Source organism: Neoarius graeffei, chromosome 27 (genome assembly GCF_027579695.1).
Source record: "Neoarius graeffei isolate fNeoGra1 chromosome 27, fNeoGra1.pri, whole genome shotgun sequence".
Classification (NCBI taxonomy): Eukaryota; Metazoa; Chordata; class Actinopteri; order Siluriformes; family Ariidae; genus Neoarius; species Neoarius graeffei.
Window position 1 is genome coordinate 9,202,334 of NC_083595.1, and position 25,330 is coordinate 9,227,663.

Here is a 25,330-nt window from a genome sequence, read left to right on the forward strand (position 1 = left end):
TCGCTACTGTTACGCTCATTCTTACAACACGATGACATCGTGGCTTCACCGCTCATTCTTGTGTACCTTTGATAACGCGAGATCACGATTCGTCGTTCTGGTGATTGTAATGCGTATGCGTAGTGGGCTGCTGTTACACTCGTCCTTGCGTCACGATGACATAATGGCTACTGCCTCTACGAGGCGGTAGCCACAAAAATTCTATGCAGCGCAAATAAATCAAATGAGCCTTCACCTGTTCAGTTTGTTCTTAAGCTCAGGTGTGTCCATGTCTGAGAAGCTCGGCATGGGTGTAATGGGCACCAGTGGAGCTTGGGTCGTCGTCTTCTTGCAAGCCACTGAATGAATAAATAAATACCATTATATTCCACGCAAAACTTAGTGGGTGCCAAAACTAATGCATCACCCCAAGACTTTGTTACCTGGCGTTCTGAACGGAGACGCTTCCTTGGGGAGAGCCACTGCGCCCGCTCGCTGAGAAAGAGGAAGGGCGTCCGCTTCCTCCTCGTCTTCCTTCCAGCTGTCCCACATCGCTGCGTCAGGCAAGCTGTGGTCGCGTGCAGCTCCAGGGTCTGGGAGGTTGCGCCGAGGGCCAGGAGAAGAAGAGGTGTGTGGGGAAGCTGGCTCACCCTGTCCACTTTGTTCTGGAGAACTTGCTCGGTCCGCGCTGCTCTCCAGCCTCAGACTGAGGCACGGCCCTTGCTCAGCAACCGCTCCACCCAGACCCCAGGAGTCATCGAACGCAATGGGTGGCTCGTCGAAGAAAAAAGAAACGCCGCCTTCCATTTTGCTCGTCCTTGTTTCCACTGGTTCCTTTTCGTCAGTGCTCATCTCCTGATCTCCAAGGTTATCACCGTGCCGGGACTTGGCAGGACTCGTACTCGATTCCTTCTCTGATTGAAAGGCTTGTCGTGGGGATGGCGAGTTCTCAACACAGAGGGATCCAGGTTTGTCCTCTTGACCTGTTGTTCTTTGAGATCTCAGCTCGCAGTCTCTCGGTAAAGGAGACCCAAGAGCGTCAAGATGGTGCAGACGAGGATCTGAGCGCAGAGGAGTGCTGCTGCAGGGCTCGGAGGCAGAATTTTGATTCAGAGCGTCGCAGTGCGAATGTGAAATCTTGGACAATCTGAAACGGGATGCAAGCTTCTGGAACGCTGGAGATGGTTGTGAATGTTCTCTATGAGGTTCTTTCAGAGAGTTTGAGCACGATGGAGTTTTCGGGTTGTTCGAAACGGAAACCGAGAAGGAAGTGGAGGATGAACTGTGAGATCTGGGGAAGAGTTGAGTGCGGCGCATGCTGCTGGAGGTCTGCGTTGAGCTGGTACGGGTCGAAGGTTCCGGAGTCGCCGGGATTAACCATGAAACCTCCGCAGAGCCGTCTAATATGCCCTCACTGCCTACTTGGTCTGATCTGGAAGGTTCCGAAGGCACAGAGCTGGAGGTCTCGTTTGATCTTTTGGGAGAGAGTCCAACCCGTGTGGTTTCTTTAGCTTTAATATGAGTGTAGCGCAGACTGAGTCGTGACGGAGATGAGGTTGGTGGTCTGGGAGCATCGCCACGTGAAGGAACTTCATCAGGAGGGTCGTGATCCAGGTCATCGCTGGAGTCAGAGAGGACGATGAGCTCAGGCTGGCTGCGGTTGGGTGTAGAAGGGGAGAGTTTGGGTTTGGTACTACTGGGGAGTGAAGGAGTGACTTCAAGCTGGGTTCTACTCCGAGCTGACACGGAGGGGTGTTTAGGCCAGAGTTCTGAGCGTTCTGCTGTGAGCTGCGAGATGCCAGGAGCACTCGGACTCTCCAAAGTGATAGGCTGTTGAACTGCCTCACTCTGGTCTGGAGTCTCTCCTGGAGACACGCCGGTCACAGGAAATAGCGTCCTGTCTGGTTCTCCAGATTCCGGTGGCGGACTAACGGACAGATCGATCACCTCGCTGACTGAAGATGTGCGCCGCGAGGTGGGTGTACTCTTCAGGTCTAAAGGCCGAGGAGTGTGTCTCAGAGACGGTTCCACGTACTCTCCCCAGGACTCTGAGAACAAACGGTTGTAGCTCTGGTCTAACCCGGCGTCCGGACCTCTGCTTTGGCGCACCATTTTGTTCGAATCAACGTCAGCACTACAGCGCGCATCTGCTGCCTCCTCCACGTCGACATTCCTCTGTTCTGCATCAGAGCAGTTATTCAGTCCGTCATCTTCCTCTTCACTCTCAGCGCTGACCTCGGCCTCAGACCTCACCTTCCTCTGCGTAGCCGCGAACTCGTAAATCTCATCCAGCTCATCCTCGTTAACGAGATCCTCTTTAACCTCGCCATCTCTGCAGCCTTCTTCGTCCTCACCCTCCGTCCCTCTCTCGGCTTCCGTAACTTCCTCGCCGTCAACGTCCTCGTGCTCCCACATGGAGCGGAGGAGCTCGAGGAACTGAGGCTCAGCCAGGCTCTGCTGCTGGGGTTCAGCTGCAGGCTCATGAGCCACGGAAGCATCCCAGTCCTGTTCCCTTGGGTCCTCCACTGGATTTCCAATGTACTGCTCACACAGCCGCTGCAGCTCAGACAGGCCAAACCTAACACGCAAGAAAAACAAAGACGTCATGAACGAACAGGCACAAAAACACTCCAGAGAGGCTCCAAAACACCAGGGCTCGACATGAACGTTTTAATCCACTCGTCCAATCAGCAAGATTTTCCCCTCGTCCTGACCAGAACCTTTTTATTCCTATGTACTTACTAGTTCAGTGAAAGGTACGGAAGCCGCGAGAGGCCCTTCATATAATCTTTTTTTATTCACCTTGTTATCCCGAGATAACGACATAATTCAGGATCTCGAGAAAACAACACAACTAATTCGAGATCTCGAGAAAACAAAACAATTATTCCGTGATCTCAGCTGGATCACTGGATCTCCGTCGGTAGAGACGAAGCCGGGCCAGTCTTCTGCGGAGGTGCCGCGGACTAATTTTGAAATGATCCCTTATTAAAAGACTTAATGCAATCTCTCCCTGTGTCAACCCCTGATCAAAATATTGGTGATCGATTATTCCAGACGTTCTAATGACCAAAGTTGCGTCTATACAGAATGAGAAATAGCCCCAAAGTCAGCATATCGCAAGTCTCTTGGCGCACCTGAATGAACCATTTCTCAGCTGTTTACTCGAGATCACGGAATAATTGTTTTGTTTTCTCGAGATCTCGGAATAACGGTTTTGTTTTCTCGAGATCTCAAATTAGTTGTGTTGTTTTCTTGAGATCCTGAATTAATTATGTCGTTATCTCGGGATTATATGAAGAGCCTCTCTCGGCTTCCGTAAAAAGGAACACGGTTAACGAAGTTCATCAAAAAGCAGGTCCAGTTATGAGAATCATTATGCTTTTAAATGTAGACGGCCTTTCAGATTTTTCAAGTTTAGGTCATAAAGAGAATTATAATTTATGATATGATTTATGATTTATAATAATTTTTGACTAAAACTCAAACTTCGACTGTAATAATAAACTATCCAAAGCCCCCATTATGGCGCAGGTGCTGTTCTAACCCATTATCTGATCTGCAGTTTTAAGAGTTAGCCTCACCCACATTCAGAGCTTCTGGAGGAAATGAAGTTACATCTTGAGTAATCCAGTAAAACGTGGGAGTATAAATTAATTTAAAGAAATCAAACTGAAAGACAGATGACGAGTTGGACGTGATAAGGCGGACAGAATGTCGGTATGAATGAAAACGAACCACGAGCGAGCGAGCGAGCTCGGCACTGTCGGAAAATTCCCCTGAAATATTTGACGCCATTTGAGACGGTTAACGTGAACCAATGGAATGAAGATCCAGCACAGATATTTATTTTATCAAGGTATTTGAACGCCGCTTCTCTGATTTCGAGGAGTCTAATAATCGATAATTAGATATTACGACACGGTTATTTTTACACACCACACACACACACCTGCTGTACTCAGCCTCCCTGGAATTTCATCAACACCACATCTGGATCGCTGAGGGGATTGAGCTAGTTTTGTTGGAACTTTATTGATGTCACTCTGGAAATAATGACTATAAAAATGATTTTTCAACAATCTCTTCAAGATATAAAAGCAGAAGGTATCATTCCTATATTGTCTGGGGCGGTTATATGTAATACTCAGAGTACAACCCTGATTCCAAAAAAGTTGGGACAAAGTACAAATTGTAAATAAAAACGGAATGCAATAATTTACAAATCTCAAAAACTGATATTGTATTCACAATAGAACATAGACAACATATCAAATGTCGAAAGTGAGACATTTTGAAATTTCATGCCAAATATTGGCTCATTTGAAATTTCATGACAGCAACACATCTCAAAAAAGTTGGGACAGGGGCAATAAGAGGCTGGAAAAGTTAAAGGTACAAAAAAGGAACAGCTGGAGGACCAAATTGCAACTCATTAGGTCAATTGGCAATAGGTCATTAACATGACTGGGTATAAAAAGAGCATCTTGGAGTGGCAGCGGCTCTCAGAAGTAAAGATGGGAAGAGGATCACCAATCCCCCTAATTCTGCGCCGACAAATAGTGGAGCAATATCAGAAAGGAGTTCGACAGTGTAAAATTGCAAAGAGTTTGAACATATCATCATCTACAGTGCATAATATCATCAAAAGATTCAGAGAATCTGGAAGAATCTCTGTGCGTAAGGGTCAAGGCCGGAAAACCATACCGGGTGCCCGTGATCTTCAGGCCATTAGACGGCACTGCATCACATACAGGCATGCTTCTGTATTGAAAATCACAAAATGGGCTCAGGAATATTTCCAGAGAACATTATCTGTGAACACAATTCACCGTGCCATCCGCCGTTGCCAGTTAAAACTCTATAGTTCAAAGAAGAAGCCGTATCTAAACATGATCCAGAAGCGCAGACGTCTTCTCTGGGCCAAGGCTCATTTAAAATGGACTGTGGCAAAGTGGAAAACTGTTCTGTGGTCAGACGAATCAAAATTTGAAGTTCTTTATGGAAATCAGGGACGCCGTGTCATTCGGACTAAAGAGGAGAAGGACGACCCAAGTTGTTATCAGCGCTCAGTTCAGAAGCCTGCATCTCTGATGGTATGGGGTTGCATTAGTGCGTGTGGCATGGGCAGCTTACACATCTGGAAAGACACCATCAATGCTGAAAGGTATATACAGGTTCTAGAGCAACATATGCTCCCATCCAGACGACGTCTCTTTCGGGGAAGACCTTGCATTTTCCAACATGACAATGCCAAACCACATACTGCATCAATTACAGCATCATGGCTGCGTAGAAGAAGGGTCCGGGTACTGAACTGGCCAGCCTGCAGTCCAGATCTTTCACCCATAGAAAACATTTGGCGCATCATAAAACGGAAGATACGACAAAAAAGACCTAAGACAGTTGAGCAACTAGAATCCTACATTAGACAAGAATGGGTTAACATTCCTATCCCTAAACTTGAGCAACTTGTCTCCTCAGTCCCCAGACGTTTACAGACTGTTGTAAAGAGAAAAGGGGATGTCTCACAGTGGGAAACATGGCCTTGTCCCAACTTTGAGATGTGTTGTTGTCATGAAATTTAAAATCACCTAATTTTTCTCTTTAAATGATACATTTTCTCAGTTTAAACATTTGATATGTCATCTATGTTCTATTCTGAATAAAATATGGAATTTTGAAACTTCCACATCATTGCATTCTGTTTTTATTTACAATTTGTACTTTGTCCCAACTTTTTTTTTTTGGAATCGGGGTTGTAATTTTCTCTCGCCTGGAAACCAAATTGCATCGGCCTATATGTAGAAAACGTGAACTAATGTATAAACTGCTTATTACTATTTAACTCGTTTTTTGATATTCAATTGCTACTTTAAGCAAGTTTTCAAGGAGTTTGGCTTCATCGTGCAGCCTAAACAGCGAGCCAGCGAGTGTAAATAATATGCACATGACCCTGTTAAACTCCCCTCAACATGTCTTTCGTAATCATTTATGCCGCCATGGGCAACGCTAAAGTCACTGTTACAGACAGTACAGCGCACAACACCCTCAATACTTTACTCCTATTAGGCATTGGGGACACTTTCGCAGAGTCCGAGGGGAAGCGCATTTTGTTGTCTGTTTTTTTTGGGACACTCACGACGCTCCTGGATGCACTGAACTGATGGACCCTTGGTCCAGGAGAGAAGACATAAAGCCCACCCACACAACACTAATTGCTCTGTCTTGTGAAGTCGACCAATCAGGATGCGCGCTCGCTCTCTCTCGACTCTAGGATATTTTATCTAATTTGCCGCTATGCGAGAGACTCCTGGAACAGATGGGAATAATTTAACTAGTCCCGTTGGACAAGCAGATGCAGATCTGACTCGTCTGGACCAAACATTTAATTGTCCCGTCCAGTCGGACTAGCATTAATGTCAAGCCCTGGATGCGGTTTCAAAAGTGATGAAGCATCATCTGCCATAAAGATGTTCCTGACAACCTGGGAATAGACACCATTTCTACAGCCCTTTTAAAAAGTGTATGTAATGCCTTATTATGAATATATATAATGAATTAACAAAACAGAGGGAAAAAAATAATATAAAATTTGTTATTTTATCAAGCACAAAACTAAATCGATAAAATCACGGCTTCCGGATCCCGGAAAAAGGCAGCCTTGCCTCAGGGCTAATCTCGCATGACGTCACATGTGAAACCCCGGTTATCTGGGTCATTTCGGTTCATCCTGACTCCATGCTTGTTTATTCGCCGAAATTGGAAAAAAAAAAAAGTGAAAGCGCCGAGTTGTGTTTGGATGTTCAAATCCGGATCCAACAGGACATTCAGTTCACGAATTTCCGAGAAACGACACTAATCTAAAGCGACAGTGGGCGTGGTTTGTGCAAACAAAGCAGGCAGATTTTCGTGCCGCCTACTAAAAATAAATCTGATTCATCGAGTGTTCACCACCACCACCACCAGAACGACCACATGGGAACGACTGGAGCGAAAAACAAACCCCTTTATTTAATAAATGACCTTTGGACAGCTCGTCGATTCCCCCGTGATCGCTCACTTCATATTTTCTTTCAATAATTACTCTGAGTAAGTGTATGTTTTAAAGATTATATATTTCTGCACTTATTGAGGTACATGTAAATATTTTCCCTGTATTGTGCTTAGAAGAATAAAAATCCACAAACCGGTCTGTGTTTCCAATTCTCTCTGGCTGGTGGTGCACTATCAGCGCTGAGCGGGACCGTCGTGAACTGGCATCCGCGTCTCGAAAAGGTAACCGTTTACTCCGGAATATCCTTGATAATCAACCGACGTATAAGAATCCCGATCACTATCGGAATTCTCTCCAAAACATGATTAGATATCGAGACTGGTCTAACCACTGCTGCGCACGATACCTGGATTGTTACACGTGTGGCATCATGCGCCGCTTCAGGATCTTCCAGTTCGGCGTCGGCAGATTCCTTGGAAAATCGGCTGATCTTATTGATTTTCCATCAATTTATAGCCTTTTGGATCAGCTATGGTTCAAAAACACATGATTGTTGCTTTGTACAAAGGGAAAAAAAAAGCGAGGACAATAAATTGACTTTAAAGTTACGCTGGAGAGAGAACAAGGCGAAAATGAAACCTGCACCATTTTCAACCGACTCGAAGGCTCACGCGGCTAAAAAGTAAACGTCTGACTTGCTGATTTAATCCATTATCTGTAAACATGAACACCACTTCGGTGGCATCACACTGACCTGCTGGCGAGCTGGAGTACATCCGGCACCACGGCGTGTGTCAGATGGCAAGCAGCTGTGTACAGGTACTGTAACAGAGCGTGCACCGCCTCACCCGACACATCATTTAACAAAGCTCTCCGAGCTTGAGCAAAGCCTTCCTCCTGCACTCCAAAACCTGCATCGTGGACCTGGACACATGGTATTTAAAAAAAAAAAAAAAACGTTTGGCAAACCTCGTCCTAAAAATAAAAACGCCAGTGCGGTTTGTCACAAGGTGTTGATTAATTTTCTCTTTCTCCGTCACAGACAAGGACTCGCTCTTAAGTGTATTTACCATGTTAGCCAGCAGGGGGCAGCGTGCGTAGAGCATGAACGAGTGAGCGAAGTAGACGTCGCCGCTGTCCACCTGCAGCTGCACATCACTGAGCTGAGGGTTGTTCACCATGCTGCCCAGATCGCCACACAGCCTGGACACGCTCATCTGAGACACAACGTTAATCCGAACAAGTGTTCCGTTGTACATTTCAGCTTCAAATAACGGAGGCTTTGAGTGAAGCGTTACCTGGTTTATAGGAGGTCTCGAGGTCTCTGTAGGTTCAGGAACAAATCCGCTGAGACGAGGATCGTTATCTGCTGAGAGGAGGAGGCGGCACGTCGGTACAACAAAAGCAGAGACGCGTGATCTTGTGGTTAAACATGCTCTTGGTGGAGATAAATTCTCACCGGCGGACCCGTACTGCGTGAGCGTCATTCCCTCCTCGGCCAGATGCACCAGGTCAGTCAGGGCCTGCGTCCCGGGCGTGTCCAGACCTGGGGTGGAGGGGCAACGTGGAGCTGGACGCCGTTTCACTGGGGTCACCTCTGACGATGGAGAACTGTTCTTCTGTGGAGAAACCACAATATATAACTGCCAATAAGCTACGAGTTCTGCATTATTACGTGCAAGAACGTCTCACCTCTGCTCTGACCCGAGGCTGGATGAACGTGCCGAGCTCTGCGGTGTAAAACTCAGAAAGTGAGGCTGGTCCTCCTCCAGGCAGCGCACTCTTGAGCCAGAGAAGGGGGTGTGTGGAGAGAGCAGAGGGCAGCAGGGTGGGGGTGGGAGGAGTCGGAGGTCTGGGGATGAGGAGCAAGGAGGAGACTCGCTCCTGGATCCGGTTCAGAGCAGCCTGCGGGTCCTGCACCAAGAGGAGGGGAGGGGGAGCGTCCAGGGCACCTTTCCTCCTCTTTCCACGACTCTTACCTGAGCAGGAACGTCAGGTCAGACGCAATAACGCACACGCGACATCGTTACCGAATGTTTATCACCGGGGTGTAACCGAGTGCCATTCTGGGATGCATCAAATAGAACCGTTCAATCCCAGCTAATTGATTTGAGCTTAAACAGCACAACCATGTCATCATACGAACGCACTCGGGTCCGGATCACTCACCTGCTCCAGCTCGACCCCGTGGCACAGGAGCTGCGAGTGCCGTACCGCTCACCAGCCGTGCCTGGATACGTCTCTCCTCCTCCCGGTCTCTCTCTCGCGCCTTCTCCTGCTCCAGCAGAGAGCGAGACAGGGCCAGAGCCACCATGGTGTCTTCGTCCATGCGTGGCGATTTCTTTCTGGCTTTCTTCCTCACGGGCATGCTCGACTCCGAAGCGTCACTGCTGCCTCGACTTAAGAGACAGAAACGCGAAAAAAAAAAAATCACGATTTTGTACCAGTGACCTGGACTTCTTTTTGCTGTTCTGGACTAAACTACTGACCCTTTCTCCCGTTCGACTGCCTGCTTCTGCAGGGCCTGCAGCAGCTCAGCTGGAGACACGCCCATGCTCGCCGAGCAGCGCTTCAAGTGTGTGGAACGGGCCTTTTCGGATTTAAAACCCCGCCCACAAATAGGGCACTCGGGTAAGCGCGGACGAGGAGGAACATGTGAGGCGCTGTTCTCGCGCTCATCGAGACACCTGGATCCAAGCAGAAGAGAGCGAGTAATGCCGTATTCATCAGAACACCAACACGTTTCAGTTTGTCAGTGACGGTGAGTTGAGTTTGGTTACCGGTTGATGTGCTGAGTGCGGAGCTGATGGCTCATAGCGGACAGGTCTTTGTAGCAGAGCTGGCAGAAAAACAAGCCTCTGTCGTCCACGTCCGCTCCAGCCTGGTTCTCGGCCTCATGGTTAAACTGCTGCTGTAATTTCTCAGCCAAGAGCCTGTCGCTCTCCTGTTTCTCAACAGGCCCTAAAAAAAAAAAATCCATAATTATTAAATCTACAGTCCAACCATTTACAGTGGTGCTTGAAAGTTTGTGAACCCTTTAGAATTTTCTATATTTCTGCATAAATATGACCAAAAACATCAGATTTTCACACAAGTCCTAAAAGTAGATAAAGAGAACCCAGTTAAACAAATGAGACAAAAATATTAGACTTGGTCATTTATTTATTGAGGAAAATGATCCAATATTACATATCTGTGAGTGGCAAAAGTATGTGAACCTTTGCTTTCGGTATCTGGTGTGACCCCCTTGTGCAGCAATAACTGCAACTAAACGTTTGCGGTAACTGTTGATCAGTCCTGCACACTGGCTTAGAGGAATTTTAGCCCATTCCTCCGTACAGAACAGCTTCAACTCTGGGATGTTGGTGGGTTTCCTCACATGAACTGCTCGCTTCAGGTCCTTCCTCAACATTTCCATTGGATTAAGGTCAGGACTTTGACTTGGCCATTCCAAAACATTAACTTTATTCTTCTTTAACCATTCTTTGGTAGAACGACTTGTGTGCTTAGGGTCGTTGTCTTGCTGCATGACCCACCTTCTCTTGAGATTCAGTTCATGGACAGATGTCCTGACAGTTTCCTTTAGAATTCGCTGGTATAATTCAGAATTTATTGTTCCATCAATGATGGCAAGCCGTCCTGGCCCAGATGCAGCAAAACAGGCCCAAACCATGATAGTACCACCACCATGTTTCACAGATGGGATAAGGTTCTTATGCTGGAATGCAGTGTTTTCCTTTCTCCAAACATAACGCTTCTCATTTAAACCAAAAATTTCTATTTGTCTCATCCGTCCACAAAACATTTTTCCAATAGCCTTCTGGCTTGTGCACGTGATCTTTAGCAAACTGCAGATGAGCAGCAATGTTCTTTTTGGAGAGCAGTGGCTTTCTCCTTGCAACCCTGCCATGCACACCATTGTTGTTCAGTGTTCTCCTGATGGTGGATTCATGAACATTAACATTAACCAATGTGAGAGAGGCCTTCAGTTGCTTAGAAGTTACCCTGGGGTCCTTTGTGACCTCGCCGACTATTACACGCCTTGCTCTTGGAGTGATCTTTGTTGGTCGACCACTCCTGGGGAGGGTAACAATGGTCTTGAATTTCCTCCATTTGTACACAATCTGTCTGACTGTGGATTGGTGGAGTCCAAACTCTTTAGAGATGGTTTTGTAACCTTTTCCAGCCTGATGAGCATCAACAACACTTTTTCTGAGGTCCTCAGAAATCTCCTTTGTTCGTGCCATGATACACTTCCACAAACGTGTTGTGAAGATCAGACTTTGATAGATCCCTGTTCTTTAAATAAAACAGGGTGCCCACTCACACCTGATTGTCATCCCATTGATTGAAAACACCTGACTCTAATTTCACCTTCAAATTAACTGCTAATCCTAGAGGTTCACATACTTTTGGCACTCACATATGTAATATTGGATCATTTTCCTCAATAAATAAATGACCAAGTATAATATTTTTGTCTCATTTGTTTAACTGGGTTCTTTATCTACTTTTAGGACTTGTGTGAAAATCTGATGATGTTTTACGTCATATTTATGCAGAAATATAGAAAATTCTAAAGGGTTCACAAACTTTCAAGCACCACTGTATCTACATTCCAAATGTAGCCTTTAAGGTCAGTTCTACATGCTGAATCTTTACAGTAAGCCAAACCACCTGGACATATGATAAGACATCTCATCAATCACTGCTGAATTTTAATCCATCATTCACGTGCTATCCCGAACATTACGCACCTTGTGTAGGAAGTGAGCGCGTCTCAGCAGGCTGTCCGGCAGATTCCGCAGCCACCGCTTCCTCAGCGTGCACCAGGCGAGGTGGAGTCACTCTCTTAAACCGCTGCATCCTGCTGAGCACCTTGTCCTTCGCCCTCATCTTCTGCAAAATCAAATCGAAATCAGCCTGCGTCATTTCTGTATTCAGTGGGAAAATGTGGAATCAGGATAATACATGGCAGTATAGAGGCTCTGTGAGGGTTTTTTTTTTTTATACACAAAAAGACCAGAAGCCGCAGCGTGGTTGATGAAATCAAACACCGATGCATGAGGTGGCTCGGGCACGTCTTGCGTACGGACCAACAGCGGGATCCCCAAAGTGGACGCCGCCTGGAAGACCTAAGACCACTTGGAGAAGAACCATCACTTCTAGACGCTTTATCCATCGCCTCTACCCAGCTGACTACGGGCGAAAGGCGGGGTACACCCTGGACAAGTCGCCAGGTCATCACAGGGCTGACACATACACTACGTTCAGACTGCAACCTGAAACGACCCATATCCGATTTGTTGTGAAATCCGGTTTTTTTGTTAGGCCGTTCACATTACCAATTATATGAGACTTGTGTGCGATCTCCAATATGAACGGAAAACGACCCAAAAGTGTCCCGCATGCGCAAATTGACACGTAATAAGCACATCTACGTAATACGTAAACAACAACAAAAAAAAAGCGCACTCAAGTTTAATGATTTCTTTTTTTGTTTGTTTGTTTAATTATCTGGTTAAAGTGTGAGGTCTCGTGTGTGTTTTTGTTTCTGAACTGAAATGAAAACGTGTAGCCTGGTAACGAGGGTTGACTCCTAAATGTATAGAAATTAGAGAGACAAGTGCACGACATGTTACTAGGAAGTAATGGATTTTTAAACTCTATATAGTGCACTCGAGCTTCAGTAGGCAGTAATTTGGGATACGGCCGCTGTATTACCAAACTCTTAATTCAGGCTTAATAATTTGCACATATTTATTTCGGCATATTAATAAACTTTTTCTACATTTTTATAAATATTTATTTTAGTGCTGTCAAAAATGTCGCGTTATTAACGCGTTAACTTGACTCAATTTTAACGGCGATAATTTTTTTATCGCGAGATTAACGCTCTGTGACATGATGCCACGCCCCGGGCAGCCAGAGTCCTCTGCCCTCCCCCGAAGAGCCACGGTGCTCGGCTTAGGTTTCGTTTTCCCATCGGCGGCTCCAGCCCCACTTTGCAGTGGCTGTGACAAGACGTGTTATGCTCTGCAATAAAAAAAAAAAAAAAAATTGGTGCAACCAGTGTTCGAACTATGCCGATATTTTCGGGGGGTCCCTTTTTTTCCCTTGGGGGGGGGTGCTTGCGCTTGTCTCAGAGCGCGGCTCTCCATCGCGCGCTCACTTCGGATATGCAAATGCTTCCCGTTACACACGATTGCTGTGTAAATAAACATCATTTTGCCAATATTTTAGAGACCCCCCAACATTTCCCAAATCATGTTTTCAAGGGATCTCATGTCCGTTTCAGGGGATCTCGGATCCCCCGAGTACCCCCGTAGTTCGAACGGTAAGCAAGCCCATTCACTTTTTTATGCTAAGAGAATTACAATGGTTTTTCATGTGACAAAAATGTGCGATTAAATTGCGATTAATCGTGAGTTAACTATGACAGTCGCGACAATCGCGATTAAATATTTTAATCGCTTGACAGCACTAATTTATTTAGTTTATAGCCAGCTGAATTCTGCAACTTCTCTCAGCGCTGGCTCAAGGTGCATAAACACCAGTGCAGTTTGCTATGGAGATGAGGCGAGACTAGGGCTGCACAATTAATCGAATTTAATCGAAAATCGTGATTTTGGCTGCCACGATTAAATTAAATGAAAATCGCGATTTATTTCCATTTAAAATGCGAGCTCTGCTGTATATCTGATCAAGCACTTTTTGACCAATACTCCGCCAAACCATTAGGGGGCGAACCGACGCATGTAAGGTTTCATTACTCCGCCTAAATAAGCAAGCGAGCCAAGTGCAGTGTTGCCAGATTGGACGGTTTCAAGTGCATTTTGGCGGGTTTTGAACATATTTTGGGCTGGAAACCGTCAGCAGCATCTGGCAACACTGGCCAAGTGCGCAGAGCTTCAGTGCAGCGGTATCTTCTTCAAGGGGTGATAGCGCGAGAGCAGGTAACAGATTGAGGCGAGAGAGAAAAGCTAACTATGTCGGAACAACAGACTATTTAGCGCTGGAGGCAATGCTGTGACCTGCCTTCGCTCATGTTTAAAGCCAGAGCATGTTGATAGGCTGGTCTTTCTAGCTAAAAACTTGTAGGCCTCAGTATAACGCTATGTAATTGTTGCAACTGAGTTTTCAGTTCCTTCATCCTTTGGTAATTTCTTGGGTAAATTTCATTTTTGTCATTTGGAAATCAGAATTTCTCTTTTAAATTTCATTCTGCACTGGAAGCTGTTCATATTGTTTGTTTGAATATAGTGAAATAAAATTAATCGTGATTAATAATCGCGATTACAATTTTGATCAAGATAATCGCGATTATCATTTTTTCCATAATCGTGCAGCCCTAGGCGAGACCTGGCGATGTGGTTTTTGTGGCGGCGGCGGCGGAACTCGCACAATAATCTGATTAATGTGGGCAGCAGACTAATGAGACCGAAGGTGTCAAATTACTGGAAATTTCCAGAACAATCTTATAATCTTGTAATACAGGATCAGGCATGAAAACGGGTCGGGGTGAAAAAGGTGAGAAGGGTGCGCGAGTGGTGACGTGGCCTCTGGTGTTGTTTTATTTTGTTTGGGTGGTCCTCCCCCAGAATAAATATTATAGCCTCCTTACTAAGTATATACTGTATTGACATTTGCACAAGGACATACAGTACAAATACATGTAGTTAGAGTGAAATTATGCTCTGGAAAAAAATGCGAATAATAGAACGAAGAAAGTGGAACACACAAGGAATAGTGATAATTTTTTCCTTTTATTTGCCTGGACCACCAGTGTCTCCATGGCCCGCTTTCGCCGAGTTGCCACATGTTTCAGCCTTGCCCGCTTCTCTCCTTCAGCAGTCGGTTTCTTGGCCTGCTGAGCACTGCAAGTTGCTTGAGAGCCATACTTGCTCTGCTGCTGCTGCTTTTCCTCCTTGTTCACCCTCTGCTGGTGTTTGTATGTGGCTGCTGCAGAGTTAATGTTCTTGCGCAATGTTCTGTCCACTTCCCCAAACTTCACGTCCTCCCTTCTACAGAGCTGCATAGCGGTCTTCCCCCTGGACATCAGCGTCTACTTGACCGTCTGTAGTGCATTAAATGTTTCCACATTCATGTTGCCACTCCTTTGATCAATTACATCATTCATCAGACTAAACGAGGACTCGACTCTAGGTCCATGAAAGATGGAGAGGCAACACTTAACCAGTGCACCCAGGGAGGGGTACTTGTCTGGTTTGTCGAAGACATGACCCCACCACTCCACGATGCTCTCTCCCTCCTTGAAGCTGGGGATGGTCAGGACAACACTGAACCGCACAAGTTCCCTCTGGATATCCTGGTCTGCTGGCAAGAGGTGCCCCAGCATACCACTCAGCCTGCCGAGATATGGAAGTACCTGCAGCTTTCAGTTCTTTTTAAATCAAGGCTGAATACTTTCTTCTTCGCTGCTGTCTTTTATTAAATCAAATTTGAGATTTTTAATTTGATTTCTTTCAGCACGGACAGCACTACAAAATGGCGTCTCCACTATACAGTGCCCTATATAGTGAGTAGCGAGCAATTTCGGACACAGGGATTGTCAAAAGACGCACGCGCCCTCTTTCGAATGCTGACGTAATCAAGCTGGAAGTTGTTTGTTTTGATGGCAAATCAGGAAAGTTTGAAAAAAGTAGGAAATTCAGTCCTATGACTCAATCCAGCTTCCAGTGGTCTGGTCTGCACTCTGACTGATGTGTGCGCGCTCTGGCCAGCAGGAGAAGAGGCGCGAAATGATGCTGCTTGCCCTTCGCAGCGAGATGTACTCATCGCTATGGCGTCAATATCAAAGCAGGAGGAGGAGGAGGCGCAAACCGGCACGAGCTGTCTATGGGTGCGAAGCGACCTCCTTGCCCTTTGGGTCAATATCAAACCCCCCCCAATTTTTTTTTTTTTATATCATCGGATCTACACGATTCACGTAGGTCACCCATTTTGGTTTCAAAACGGCGAATTTCGCCGAAAGGTGAGGGATTTTCATGCATGCAGGATGGTTTAAGTTATAAATCAGTTATAGAAACTGTTTTATTTAATCAGGCTAACAGATCAACATCCAGGTCCCTACCAAATCCACCATTAGCTTGATCAATTCTATTTAAATTCTGAAAACTGTACAAATGTTGTTGTTTTCCACCAAAGAGGCGGGATTAGCCAACGCAGAATAGTGACGTTTGTCTCTTGTTGATGACGTGTAGGTCGCATCAATGCGACCTGTCCGGTCAGACTGCAGTCGCATGTGAAAATAACGGATATGCATCGGAATTAGGACCACATATCCAAGCGGCCTGGGTCGCATGTGAAAAAAATCGGATCTGTGTCATTCAGATTGTCAATAACAAATCGGATACAGGTCGCATACGGGCAAAAAAATCAGATATGGGTCGTTTCAGGGTGCAGTCTGAATGTAGTCAAACACAAACAACCATTCACACTCACATTCACACCTACGGTCAATTTAGAGCCACCAGTTAACCTAACCTGCATGTCTTTGGACTGCGGGGGAGAACATGCAAACTCCGCACAGGAAGGCCCTCGCCGGCCACGGGGCTCGAACCCGGACCTTCCACTACACCACCGTGCCGCCCCACCTCTGAGCTATCAGAGTTAAATCCATCACGGGGCGAGGCACATCATCTTGCTAAAGACAGTCACAAGTGGAGGTGCTCGCTGTTGGGGGCGAAAAGGATTCTTCCACTTCCCAGCATGCTTGTGTGAAACAGAAGGAAACCCACAAGGAAATGATGAGAACATGTGGAACTCCTTACAGACAGTAACTCAAACTCAGGAGTCGAATAGTAACCAAGCACGGGCGATTGCTCCAAGACAACGAGGGAGGCTCAGCCTCCTCTAAAAATGACGAACATCGTGTAGGATGAATTGCGCTAGGCTTATGTTATAGCCGACCTTATAACATTGCTATTTCAGATCCAGAATCATAGAAATGTGTGCTCAACCCAACTACAGTGCGAAATCATTCCGTTATAACTTTCCCCAGTTCGCCTAATGTGTGCATGAGTTTTTCCCCCTCGTGACAGCGCGATGCAGCCCAGCCTCAGTGGACTTCAATGGCATTTGGGAGCTATGCGCTTTTCAATATCAAAATGCAAGACGGTTATTGGACAAATACTGCGAAAACGCCCGCCCACAGACTCCCAGCCTCACAGTGGGAGGGACATGGCAAAGCTTTCCGCGAGGAGACTGGTGATTGGTGAAAGCGGCCGGATATTTTCTTTGATTGACAGCTCGTTTCAAATATAGACAGGCAGCGGTGAATCTCAGTTCAGTCCCATGCGGATTCGCAAGTGCTATGGTGTATTGTAAGAGATCAGATAACATTTCGATTTCATTTATTACATACGGTTTCTACCAGCTTTTTTAGTTTGTATATATTTTCATTATAAATAAAAAGTGTAAATATAGGTGTTGTCAAGTTTGCTATCTTAGTTCCAGAAATGTCGTTTATTTGAGTGACTGAACTTGAACTTGAGGGGGCTAGTCAGCTAGCAAGAAAGCTGCGCACGGATGCCAAGCATTGCTGATTTAATTTTGGCGAAGCCATTTGCCAGTCTTCCTTTCGAGGAAAAAATTAAAATTAAAGAGCAGGGTAGACCAACGCCTCAAATTGACTTGGTGAAAAAGGTAGGGAATAATACTCGTTCCTTTCAGCTCTCCTGGTACGAGAAAGTGAATTGGCTAACAGCAAGTGACCCACATCAACAACAGTAAATAGGCTACTTTAGTAATATGTCATGGATGGACCAAAAATATAGAATCTATTTAAAATGTTTATGCTGAGTATATTATATTGGAATATATATTTCTCTGGATATGAATTAAACACAGCTACACTTTGGAAAACATTTTTAAACAAAAACACAGCCGAGAACATTTCACACTACAGACCTGGATTAAAAGTGAAGGGTTATCAAAGTTGTCAATAAAACATTTCTCAGTCAAAATAAGTAAAATATAGGGAAAGTGTCATTGAATGAAATGTGTGGCACCCAGCTCTATGTTTGGCTCCCCAAGGTCAGTGCTTGTGCCTATTCCAGAACACTCTGCTGTTACTGCTGAGGTTCCTGACAAACAGCTGCTTTCAGTAATGATCAGTTTTTAAACAACATGCCACAATTTTAAAATATAAAATGTTAAAATATACCCCCAACACCATCATGTATATTGGACAGTAGGCTAATGGGCCAAAAGAACCTGTTATTTCACAGTTCTGTGACCCTTCAGGATTACCACTATTCTTGACACAAAAGGGATTAAAACTAAAGAAATGGTTAAAAATCTTGGTGTTTTCATTGACAACGAGCTAAACTTTGACAGTCACATGAAAGCAATCACTAAAACGGCATTTTATCACCTAAAAAACATTTCCAAACTAAGAGGACTTGTGTCAAAAAATGATCTGGAAAAACTAATACATGCCTTCATCTCTAGTAAGGTTGATTACTGCAATGGCCTTTTCACAGGCCTGCCAAAAAAGACCATCAAACGACTTCAGCTGGTTCAAAATGCAGCGGCGAGGGTTCTCACACGAACAAAAAGAACAGAGCACGTTACTCCAATTCTAAGGTCCCTTCACTGGCTTCCAGTAAGCTACAGAATTGACTTTAAAGCATTGCTGCTGGTGTACAAATCTCTAAATGGTACAGGGCCCAATTACCTCTCTGATATGTTGCAGCGGCCTAACCCAATCAGATCTACCAGATCAAAACAGAAAAATTTACTGTTAAAACCAGTTGTTAAAACAAGGTGTGGTGAAGCAGCTTTTAGCTCCTATGCAGTGCAGCTATGGAACCAACTGCCAGAGGACATTAAAAATGCTCCTGCTGTTGGCAGCTTCAAATCTAGGTTAAAGACCAAGCTGTTCTCAGATGCTTTCTGTTAAATAATTAATATTGTCTTCTTTACATTTTTTATAATCTTTACTTTCTCTGCATGTTTTAAATTTACTTTAATTTTAACTTTATTCTATTTTATTCTTTATTCTATTCTGCTGGTTTCTTTTTTTTCTCCTCCTATTTGAACTTCTACTTCATTTTATTATTTTATTTCTACTATTGTTTAATTCTTATTTTCTTTTAATTAATTGTTTTAGAATAAAAATAAAATTATTTTATGTAATTTTATTTCTCTATTGTTTACTGTTTTTGTTTTTACTTCTGCAAAGCACATTGAACTGCTATTGAGCAATTCCAGCGTTATGGACGTGACACTTGAACTCAAAATGGCAACAAATGACCCAGTGCATGTTTTATTGTCTCCCAGTATTTAAACAGGTGTTGCATATTTTAAGGCTGTACCATACTGGAGAAGTGATAGAACAAGAACAATTCCCATAGTACATCTAGGGCATGCCGGAAAATGCCAATAAAAGATGCGTTATGGATGTGACAGAAAAAGTATCACTTTTCTTGGGTGACTGTACATTTTTATCAAACTCTGTGAAATTGTAAACCTAATGTCGAAATGGAGATATCCGTTTGATAGAGGGGTCCAAGGTGAATATTAAAAACTCTTTGTTTAAAATATTTTGTATTTCATGCAGAGTTTCGGAAGGAAAAGTCAGCGTTATGGATGTGACGAAATTCCGTTATGGATGTGACGTGTCTGAAATAGACATGGTGTACGTTTAGAAAATCAGCAATTTCACCACCATAACCCTTTGAAAAACTCTATCAGCTAAAACTATCAAAGTTCTTAAATAATATTTAGGATGGCTATTGTTTTGCGGATTTTAGCATACATTTCTGTGGCTTGTGGCAATAATATAGAATTGTACATGATCAAAGTTGATTTTAGCTTGGGGTTTATATTATAAGAAAGAAAGACTGACGGTGACATATTAGGTTGGTTACAAATTGGTTCAACTTCTTCACATCTGTAAAATACAGGCCTAGGTGAGATCTCTGGGAGTGGTTTTGATGTATTACATGTTGCTTTATTTTTGCATGGTGAGGTTGACATTTACATGGAATTGCCCTATTGTGTATGAAATGTGCTATATAAATAAACTTGCCTTGCCTGCCAACAATCAGCCAGATCAGAGGCAAGAGTATGGGCAAAATTGATGTGTTTTTTCTTTTAAAATCTGGAAATATCGTCACCGACCAGCCTCCCCTGTTTGAAAGACTACCAGCCGCCACTGCCTCCAAGTAACAATCATCTTGACAGAAGATGTCATGGCTGGACATGAGAACAGATGCAAAAAGATATTTAGAGTGTAGAGATGATGATGATGATGATGATGGTGCATAGCTACCTTCTGCTCCCCTCCTCCCACTAGTGCAGCCTCTGATCCTAGATCAGTCTGAAGCCCTTCCTTCTTCTCCCTTTTCCTTTTCCACGGCGCTTTGTTCCTCCTTTGGCTCTCAGATCCCGAGTCTTCCTCCTCCTCCTCCTCCACAGTTTTCTTCTCCTCTCCAGACTCTCCACCTTTCCGCCGCACTCTCTTCAGGAGCCGGGAGCAGAGGAACGAGAAGTCCTGGTCCGAGTCGTCCATGAGCAGCGAATTCTCTTACGACGGCATTAAGTTTATCCCCAAGCTCCAGCGGTGATGAGCAGCCCGTCACGTCACAGCGTCCTGTTTATCAGAGCTCAGATTCTGTGCTAATATTTATCCAGCAGACAAACCGAACCTTTTGTTTGTTCAAAAATGAGGCCCAGGCCGCCATTTTACATTTAAACATCTTTTCTAAAAGCCGCCATTTTACCTTTAAACATCTTAAATTAAAACATACCGCTTATTTATATTCCGTCTAGTTCCTGTTTTTTTTTTTTCAAACTTCTTCCTGTCAACCGCCTAAGCAAAACTTCCGGTGACGTATTTCCGTCGCATTGTATCTACGTCACGTAGCAAAAAACTCAACGCTTCAATTCCACCAACTAATTCATAGAAGCTAAAAATGTATTTAAAAAAAATAAAACTAAACAAATATTCGTAATAAAAGACATGAGACAAAAAGTCCATGTAAAAAAAATTATAATAAACGCAATTTTTTTTTTTTTAAAAGTTCAATTGCCTCCTGAGAACCGACGACACGTGACCTCAGTACAGAAGCACTGTTCGGCTTTAGTACACCATCTACACACCCTTCACTACATAGAGCTCAAGAACAAAAAGGACTTCAGTGTCTATTCCTTTTTATTCTTAGGAAAGGAAATATTTCAGATATATACACTGCTCCTGCAGGAACATCCATACCTGCTCCACACATCATCACCTTGGTTTGGTCAAAGTCATGAGAAGACGACGACAACCCTGAGGGCCCGTTCTTCCAAATCTTAACTATTTAAAAGGGAAGAAAAACACTAATCACACAATCAGATCACATTTAAAAAGATCACTTACTGTCATATCTACACGCATACCAGCACTTCTGAACCCTCAACCCTGAAGGGACTGAAGGTGTTGGTTGATTTCCCATAACGGTGGTTCAGGCTACAATGCAAAAATCACAGGTTTTCATCAACATCTTCATTCTAAAACGTTCTTGCGTCTGACACACTGACTTCTAGTACGGACGCTGCGTATTAACAATTTAACGCGTCCTGTTCGTGAAGGAAAAAAAAAAATCTTTGAGGTGAAGATTTCTGCAACGACACATTTATCTAACGGTTAAGGAAGGAGTCTCCAGTGTCAAAGAGAAAAATATTCACCTCATCTTCAGGGCGCCAAGCGTAACTTCGCTTCGAATAGGAGTCGCGTCACACCACGCCACCGTGCCGCTGATATTTTATTCCCATCTTGCAACACTTACATGAACAGCCAACATTTAAATATGGATATGTTTAAATGGCGAGCTTGGACAAGTTAAAATGAGATTTAAAAAAAACAGAAGGATTTGATCTGTTGCACACAGTTTATTTAACAATATGGTATATAAGTAAGAAATAAGTTTTTTAACCAGTTTATACAGTGATTCCATTCTCTCTTCCTTATATTTATAGTATTTTGCTTAATAACTTGCATGATTTACATTAAGAGGAAAAGTGGAGCCCCAGTTCAAGTTTGTGTGTGAGAGGAATGAGGGTCGATAGCAGAACTCTCAGTGTTCCAAAAAGCAGTCAACCAATGATCACTCATTCCAAACCCACTCAGCTCAGGGGCCTCCCTCCCTCCCCTCTCGCTTTATACTTATAGATCTGTATCACAAAATTAGGACAAAAAGCAACAATTTTCTACATCTGCGAGACAGAAATTCTGGGTCCAGGCCAGTGAGATGTCATCTGGTTTTGCACATCCATTGTTGCCGTACTGTGTTTCTGATGCGCACGCGTGTGTGTGTGTGTGTGTGTGTGTGTGTGTGTGTGTGTGTATGCCCATCAGCACAAACAAATAGTTCTCCTCAAAAAGACTTCACAATGAGGAAAGGAGGGTTTCCTCCAAAACGTGGATCTGGAGAGAACAGAAAAGGGGGGGAGGGGAGAAGAAAAACAAACAGTACAACACTAGAATACAGTCGTCAGGAAAGATGAGAGCAGAGAAAACAAATCGCCCAAATTCCCAGACAAATTATTTTACAGGTCTTTAAACACAAATGCTTTTAAAGTTAGACAGGGTACAAAATAAAAACGTATGAATAATATAATGAACCTTTGTAAATTTTCTTAAAAAAGAGCAGGCATGAAACCATACCCAAAAAACCCTGAAAACAAAAACACCGAAGGAAAAAAAAGAAAAAAAAAGAAAAAACCAAAAAAAAAAAAAAAAAAAAAGACCACATATGGTCTGAACCAAAAAATATATTCTTTGCAATTTAAATCATTTTAAACAACACATTTTTTTCTAATCCCTCAACTCAAAGGAAGTAATCTCAGTCTTTAGGAAACAACAACATTCCTAGCATTTGCTGACTTTTTTTATTTCTTTCTTTTTTTTTTCTTATTACATTTCAGGAACTTTTTACATGTCAGTACAAAAAAAAATTATTTATAGAGGAAAACGTGGGAGAAAAGGAGGGAGGAGCCAAAAATAGGAAAAGGTGGGAGCACTTTTGGGGGTCGCTGAAAATGCTACAACCCCTCCACAAATTTCTCCAACGTGTCTCCTGTGGTATCTCCAACCATGGCGAGATCGGTGGGTAGGCCGCCACGGCCAGGCGCATTAAGCTGCGAGAGCATGGTGCTCTGCTCCGGTGTGCCCAGGTGCCCTTGCTGCTCCAGGGTGGCACCAGTGGGCATGGGTGTGCCCAGGCCGGGATGAGGCGAGGCGGAGTGGGGTGAGGGCTGCGGCTGGACCTGTGGTGAGGGGCTGGAGTGCTGCTGCGGTTGCTGCGACGGTGGTCGTGGGGACTGCACGGGTGCTGGAGAGCGAACCTGGCTACCCAGCGTGTTGCCTGGCATGGGCTGTCCAGGTAGCAGGTGGCCTTGAGGGCTCATAGGATTTGGTGGTGCTGGCGAGCCCATCTGGGGCTTGAGGACGGCCTGCTGCTGTTGCTGCTGCTGCTGCTGGAGCATGCGTTGGTGGAGCAAGTTCGGTGCGCCTTCCATGCCCAAGCCTGGCTGCCCCATTTGTGGCATCGGCGGAAGTTGGCTCATTGGTCCGCCGGCACCTTGCATCGCCGTTAGTTGCTGGTGTTGCATGCGAAGTTGAGAGTAGCTGGACGCAGCACCCTGCGCTTGAGGGAACTGGCCATGTGCTTGTGGCATCACGCCCTGCTGCTGCTGCTGCTGCTGGCGCAAGAGCTGCCGACGGTACATCTCTGCATGCGCCGGGTTCATGAGCGGACCCTGCGTCGGGCCGAGAGCTGCCATGCCTTGCGTGTTTGGCTGCTGAGGTTGTTGGGTTGGCATGCCAGGTCTCTGGACACTCTGCATGGCTGCCATGGCCTGCATTGTAGCTTGCATGCCCTGTTGTTGCTGCGGCTGCTGCTGTGGTGGCTGGCTGGCGTACTTCGCCGTCCTCTGCTTGATGAAAGCTGCCATGAGCTGCGGGTTGGACTTGAGGATGTTAAGCACCTGCTGCTGTTGCTGCGGGGAACTGGGAGACTTGAGTGTGCGCAGAAGGTCTTGCAGGGCATTTGGTGCGATGGCTGGAGGCCTCTGGGGTGCTTGGGGTGGTCGTTGGCCCTGCGCAGGCACCATCATGCGCTGTGGAGGCTGCTGAGGCATCATGGGCCTCTGCATTGGCACGGGTTGCTGTGGGCCTTGGGGCGCTTGCTGCTGCGGTTGAGCTGCCTGCTGCATTCCCGGTTGCATTCCTGCCGGTGCCCACTGGCCTGGCGGCATGCCTTGCATAACCTGCTGCCCTCGAGGTCCCACCATCTGCATAGGAGGCTGCATGGCACCTGGCATACGCGGCTGCTGCTGCTGGTGGTTCATGGCCAAGCCATTCACAGCCATGCGATAGTTCTGGTTCTGTTGGGCCTGCGCCATCAACTCGATCTTCCGTGCCATTTGGACTGCGCCAGGAGGTGGGTGTTGCTGCGGTTGCTGCGGCGGCGGTTGTTGTTGCTGCGGTTGCGGATGCTGCTGCGGTTGGGGTTGAGGGAGCGGAGACGGCTGCTGGTGCAGCGGTGAAGCCTGGGCACCCGGCTTGCCTTGGGACACTTGCTGGCCGTTGCGGGGAGCAGTAGGATACGTGGGAGACATGACGCCGGTGCTGGGTGTGGTCGGCTGGCTAGGAAGGAGGGGCTGTGGTGTTTGCGGCGTGTTTGGCTGCTGCTGCTGCGGCTGCTGGTGTGCTGTGGGCGTGCCCGGAGCTGCAGACGGCGGAGGGGACGGCAGGCTTTGGGGTCCGGCACGGCCTTGCATGGTGGCCATGCGCCGTCGCATCATCTGGGCCTGCTGGAGGCGGTGCTGCAACTGCTGCTGCCGCAGCTTGTGCTTGATGTTGAGGCAGAAGGGCACAGGGCACTTGTTCTCCTGGCAGTGCTTGGCGTGGTAACAGCAAAGCGCGATGAGCTGCTTGCAGACAGGGCAGCCGCCATTGGTCTTGCGCTTGCAGCCCTTGGTGTGCTGCACCACGCGCTTCATCTTCTGGCAGGATGGAAGAGAGCAGTTAGCATTGCGACACTGGCAGGCGTGCACCAGGGACTGTATGCAGCGCTGAATGCTCAGACGCCGGCTCTCCTGCGGGCTCTTGGAGGCCTCGCCACTCTGGCTGTTGCTGTCATCGTCCAGGCCGAGACCCCACTTGACCATCTGGTGTTCGTGGCCCTTAGTGTTGTAGCAGTTGATGCACAAGTCGAAGTCCTATAAAGAAGAAGAAGAAAAAAAACATACAACTGAGATCACTCTTTCTGCAGATGTCGAGACATAATCACGAACAAACCTTCCCTTTCCCCCAAACTGACTCCACCCCCTCTCCCTAAA

The 25,330-nt window shown here is 45.6% G+C and overlaps 2 protein-coding genes across 6 annotated transcripts in view; both read right to left on the reverse strand.

Annotated features, from left to right (window-relative positions):
* The window catches only part of slx4 (SLX4 structure-specific endonuclease subunit homolog (S. cerevisiae)), a 33,133-nt gene extending 12,317 nt beyond the window's left edge, over positions 1 to 20,816 (reverse strand). The window contains exons 1-12 of one of the 3 annotated variants that reach the window (XM_060911352.1): positions 20,277 to 20,816; positions 11,734 to 11,875; positions 9,757 to 9,937; positions 9,466 to 9,663; positions 9,146 to 9,375; positions 8,669 to 8,955; positions 8,436 to 8,595; positions 8,275 to 8,342; positions 8,047 to 8,193; positions 7,731 to 7,900; positions 423 to 2,557; positions 236 to 338 (exon numbers count right to left, since the gene is read on the reverse strand). In XM_060911352.1, the coding sequence (XP_060767335.1) occupies positions 236 to 338; positions 423 to 2,557; positions 7,731 to 7,900; positions 8,047 to 8,193; positions 8,275 to 8,342; positions 8,436 to 8,595; positions 8,669 to 8,955; positions 9,146 to 9,375; positions 9,466 to 9,663; positions 9,757 to 9,937; positions 11,734 to 11,875; positions 20,277 to 20,516 (4,061 nt within the window). In that variant the 5' untranslated portion in view covers positions 20,517 to 20,816. Of the gene's footprint in view, positions 1 to 235; positions 339 to 422; positions 2,558 to 7,730; positions 7,901 to 8,046; positions 8,194 to 8,274; positions 8,346 to 8,435; positions 8,596 to 8,668; positions 8,956 to 9,145; positions 9,376 to 9,465; positions 9,664 to 9,756; positions 9,938 to 11,733; positions 11,876 to 20,033; positions 20,183 to 20,276 lie in introns of those variants that run through there. The other 2 variants (XM_060911351.1, XM_060911353.1) reach the window with 2 other exon arrangements.
* Positions 20,817 to 21,857: 1,041 nt separating this feature from the next.
* crebbpa (CREB binding protein a) overlaps positions 21,858 to 25,330 on the reverse strand; it is a 155,633-nt gene continuing 152,160 nt past the window's right edge. For all 3 annotated transcript variants that reach the window (XM_060911350.1, XM_060911349.1, XM_060911348.1), the window contains one exon: positions 21,858 to 25,210. In XM_060911350.1, the coding sequence (XP_060767333.1) occupies positions 23,030 to 25,210 (2,181 nt within the window). In that variant the 3' untranslated portion in view covers positions 21,858 to 23,029. The remainder of the gene's footprint in view (positions 25,211 to 25,330) is intronic.